Source organism: Plectropomus leopardus, chromosome 17 (assembly GCF_008729295.1).
Source record: "Plectropomus leopardus isolate mb chromosome 17, YSFRI_Pleo_2.0, whole genome shotgun sequence".
Lineage (NCBI taxonomy): Eukaryota > Metazoa > Chordata > Actinopteri > Perciformes > Serranidae > Plectropomus > Plectropomus leopardus.
Window position 1 is genome coordinate 7,939,633 of NC_056479.1, and position 4,729 is coordinate 7,944,361.

Genomic DNA, 4,729 nt, shown 5'->3' on the forward strand with positions numbered 1-4,729 from the left:
TTAAACTTATGTGCTAGTCATGGATCGGCCATAGCGAGCACCATGGGGACCTCAGAAAAGTGGATGATATTGAGGTTGTTTTTCACTGATGATAAATGGCATAAAAAAAATGTAAACTGAAAAGTAACTAAAGCTGGCAGACAAGTGAAACAGAGTAAAAAGACCAATATTTAATATTCCATGAATACAGCAAATGAGCAAACTGCATTTATTGGTTGTATTTCTGCTTGTGTGTTCATTTTTTTCTGGTACAGAACTTCAAACATGGATTAAAAGCAATATTGTGATGCATATCAACTGATCTAATTAGCTAGTGTAGATATTGTACGTGTAAGGAAGACACAGGGTCAATCAATTTTGGGCATTTCAGGCTTAAAAAGATGTAAACATCTTATGGTTGGTGGCTGCTCTGCTTATTCCCAGGTAAACTTCAGAGACAAATCACCGAGTCTCTCCTGAAGAAGTTGATCAACTCTTTGACTCTGAGCGTCAGTAAAGTAGTTCTTCCAGTCACCGATCTTACCTGTAATAAAAATAAGAAAAACAAACTCAACTCGATAACTGTATAAATGTTTATAAACTTAAGCTGCAGTTATGTTATTTTACCTTTACGCATGAAGTCTTTCTTCACCTTCTCTTGCGGCAGAAACTCGTAGTTGGCTTTTGAGTTCTTCTTCATGCTGTTAAATGTAGCTTTTCCAACAACTTCCTCAATGGCTGCTCCACTCAAGTTCTTCCCCAAGAAAGTGCAGATCTTAGTTACTGCTGCCTTCAGGTCCTAAAAGGGAAACAGAAGGCAAACAGACGAGTTTAAACACTGACAAAAAATGTATTATTTCCACGAGGGTCATTTCCAAAGGAATGCAGCTTCTATAAATTAATGGTGTTAAATGGTTTTGAAACAACTTCCTTCCCCACACCACAGAAATTCTTGACTATACATGGAAAAAAGCATCTCACCAAAATCATGTCCTCATAGGTCAGGAAGAGGATGTTGTACTGGTCTCTCATAGAATGCCACTCCCTGATGTGGTCAAACCAGGATGATCCGCCAACTTTATGATGGATGGATGGATGGACCATTAAAAAGTTACATTCAAAAGCAGATAACCATGGTAATGATAGTTTTAAAGTGGACCATAGTAACAATTGTGTTAAGTTTGGATGTAAGATGCCAGATGTTCAAAGTAGACGCAGCAGAAAAACTAAAAGCAGTTTTTCCAAATTTAATATTTGGTCCGTGTAAAACTGAGCATTAAGCAATCGCTTTAACATAGAATAATTCAACATAGAATAATTACTTTTTGACCAGTTTCATGATGTGCTGCGGTATGGTGGCATGTTGTCTTTCAAAACTTTATAAATGAAAAGAAACCAATGCATATCTCATCTCACAGATAGAGGTGCCCATCCCACCTTATCATATAAAATGCAATGATAGGTGGAGTAACTGTTACCAGGAATAATTCTGAGCGCAGAGTAATAAACTGAGTCCAGTCAGAGTGGAAGCAGAAGCATGTCTATAAGATAACATCACCATAATCCAGGACTGATAAAATGACAGCCTCAATCATCTGTTTCCTACAAAACTGATAAAAAAAATCATAAAAAACTTTATACTGTAGTATGTCGTAAAAAATGCCACGTCATGGCATGGTAGGTCATATAATATGAACAAGATAACCAGATAGATTTTTTTTTTTTTAAAATAAAACATTTTTCTGACATCACTTATATGTCATAAGAAGTGTTATGAAAATGTCATAAAAATGTCAGAGCACAGTATGCCACAGCATTGTCACAGCATTATATGTTTTTCTTTTCAAAAAACATAGAAAAGATCGCATAATGTGTCATTTAACAGTCAAAGGATAGTGTGTCAGAAAATAATTCCTATAAATTTTATAGTATAGTATTTTAAGTAAAAGATACAATAGTATAGTAGGTCATAGTAAAACATGCCATAAATAATGTCAGTAGGTCATAGAATATTTTTGAAAAGTAGTAGTATAAAAATGTTAAAACATCAGAAAAAGTCACAGTATAGTATGTTATTAAAAAAATCATTGAAAATGTCATTGCACAGCACGGCATAAAATATGTTATGTTATATAGTAGGTCAGGAAAATATTTTTTTAAGTCATAGTATAGTATAGTCATAGTATCGTAAGGTCATGAAACAGTTATAGTATAGTATGTCATAAAATATCTGCAGGTATTGTCAGCACAAACACACAATCCACGCTTTTAACATAACATTAAAAATACCTTCAAATCTGTCTGTCAACTCTTCGTGATCAGATGGTTATTCTGTATCTTACCGTTTCCTGCCAGATACTGCTCAAGGTAGTAGTCAAAGCTCTTGGGAGTCTCAAGGTCACCACAGTTCCTACTGAAGTGGTAGTAGGAGACGATGTTGTCCTTTGGATTCCGCATCACGTAGATTATCTGATGTAAAAACAAACAATGATCAAACCCGAGATTAAACCAACATGTTCTCTTCTCAATTCCAAACAGATCTTAAATGATGAAGCGATACTTTGAAGTGATACTTTGACATTTAGCTCAGGCTCAGATACACAGGACTACAATTATGGAATTACATCCCTGTTGAAAACAACTGTTATTTTTGCTGAGTAACCAATTTTCAGTTTGCATAAAATTACAATCATCACAGTTTTAAAGTGAGCACTGATCAAATTTCTCCTCTTCTGTCCCTAAGTTATGACATTGAGTAATGGTCACCATGACCTTGACCTTTAAGTATAATACTCTCATCAGTTCATTGTTGAGTCCAAGTGAATGTTTGTGCCAGGGTTAAAGATATTCCTTTAAGGTGTTCTTAAGATGTCACATTCACCTGAATGGGACCTATGAATTTGCCATGGATGGACAGAAGGACAAAACATAATGCCTCCGGCCTCGGCTATTGCCAGAGGTGAAAAAATAATTACAAACATATACATATACACACATACTTGGGCTGCTTGATTAGAGCAAAACTCGTAATTGATTTTTTAGTCAATTTTGAGCTCATGATTACTTTACATGATTAATTTGGGAAACATCATGGATATATTTAACTTAAAAAAAAAAACAACAACTTTGGGGTTTGGGCTTTCAGGGAGGGAAGTGTATCGGATTTATGGATTTATGATTCAAGTCAAGAACATAGTTGCAAAACAGAATGTGACATAAAAAATGTTTTATCTAAATGATCTTGTTTTCATAATCTCTGAAAGCCAAAATCAGATTTTATTGGAGTTGTACCTTGTGTGACTCCATGTGACAAAGAAATGATTTATTGATTGAGTTAAACATCTAACCAGAGGTGGAAATTGCACTGAAGTGCAGAGTAATAGAAAAATTATATTAATATGTAAACTTATGTACATTATTAGCATATAAACATGGTCATCATAATGTTCTGGACTTCCATAAAATACTGACCTTTGCCTTCTTGTCCTTCAGTCCTGGAGGCATGAGAGCCGGGAAGAGGTGAGAGGCGAAGAGTCGTGGAGACGGTCGTAGGGCGTAATCTTCTCGAGCCCATTTGAACTCCAGCCACGGCATTTGTTCCAAGTTGTTTGGATATTCATTCAGACCTCCGTCTAACTCACAGATGGAGATGATGATCTGTTGAGTCCATATAGTGCCTGTTGAGAGGGGAGGGGAGGCATCATACCACATCAGTCAATCTGTTCCCAGCAGTGGAAAAAAGTGGAAAAGCAAGTGATAAAGAGGTTTCCTCACTCACCAGACTTCGGATAAGTAACAAGGAATATGTCAGTATCTCGAATTTCAAAGCTCTGGAGCGAATCCATGTATTCTGGAGTTGTGTAACCAGCAGCAAAAGTGTAGTTTTTATACCTGCAGAGGTGGTCAGTGATCTGCTCCATGTTGCTTCTGAATCACAGAACAATGAGAGAAATGTCAGGAAAACCTCCCAGCTCACAGGTACAGCAGCTAGACTCTGGACTTTGATTTATTTGATGTTGGCAGTTGGCTTAATCCTGTTTTGGCCTATGACTGAAGCACCCACAGCTGGATAAACACAACAGTAAACTGAAAATGTAACAGTGTTGATGTTTCAGAGTTTAAAAAGCAGGAGTGTGTTCGCAGTGAATAAGGACTGACGTGACAGTGGGGATGTGATGTGCTGTCATGGCCGTACCTGCTGTGGATCACTATTAACAGCGGCTGCAGAGTGGACGTACCGCGATCAGGAAGAGCCTCCATGCGGCCGTTTTCTTCCAGTCAGGATGTGTTGATAGTTTAACCATTCCACAACCATAAACCATGGATTACCAGAACCATCCGGAAACATGGACAATTAGAAAAAAGCAGCCTTTGATGTCAGTCAGTCACTCTCAATCTCTCTATCACATGAAATCATATAGTCAGATATAGTCAGACACTGTATGATTTGGTGTGAAATGTGTATTTTAAGCCAGCTTGTAGACATCAGTAGTTTTGCCCTTTGAAAATATACTCTTAATCTTTGTTTTGCTAAATTAATGAACAGACTACATTTCACAAAATATTAAGGAAATGTATCTATTAAATGTAAAAATCTGAATTTAGCACAAAAAAACATGCATCATATAAAATAAGTCAATATATTTAATTTCCCCATTTTTTATTGTAAAATTATGCATTATAAAATAAGACATTGCAAAAACAGGTAAATTGGGTAGCTCCACTGGCACATTAACCTCGGACGACAGGT

The 4,729-nt window shown here is 36.5% G+C and overlaps 1 protein-coding gene across 2 annotated transcripts; it reads right to left on the reverse strand.

The window, feature by feature from the left end:
- Positions 1-200: 200 nt before the first annotated feature.
- On the reverse strand, positions 201-4,315 carry LOC121957032 (amine sulfotransferase-like). Of its 2 annotated transcripts, none has more exons than XM_042505528.1 (7): positions 4,218-4,315; positions 3,758-3,906; positions 3,451-3,656; positions 2,322-2,448; positions 961-1,055; positions 607-778; positions 201-523 (listed from the first exon to the last, which is right to left on the reverse strand). In XM_042505528.1, the coding sequence occupies exons 2-7, from the start codon at positions 3,897-3,899 to the stop codon at positions 414-416; spliced, it is 852 nt and encodes a 283-aa protein (XP_042361462.1). In that variant the 5' UTR covers positions 3,900-3,906; positions 4,218-4,315; the 3' UTR covers positions 201-413. The 2 variants fall into 2 exon arrangements, with proteins under 2 accessions (XP_042361462.1, XP_042361461.1); XM_042505527.1 differs by having other exon boundaries at positions 4,175-4,254.
- Positions 4,316-4,729: the final 414 nt, after the last annotated feature.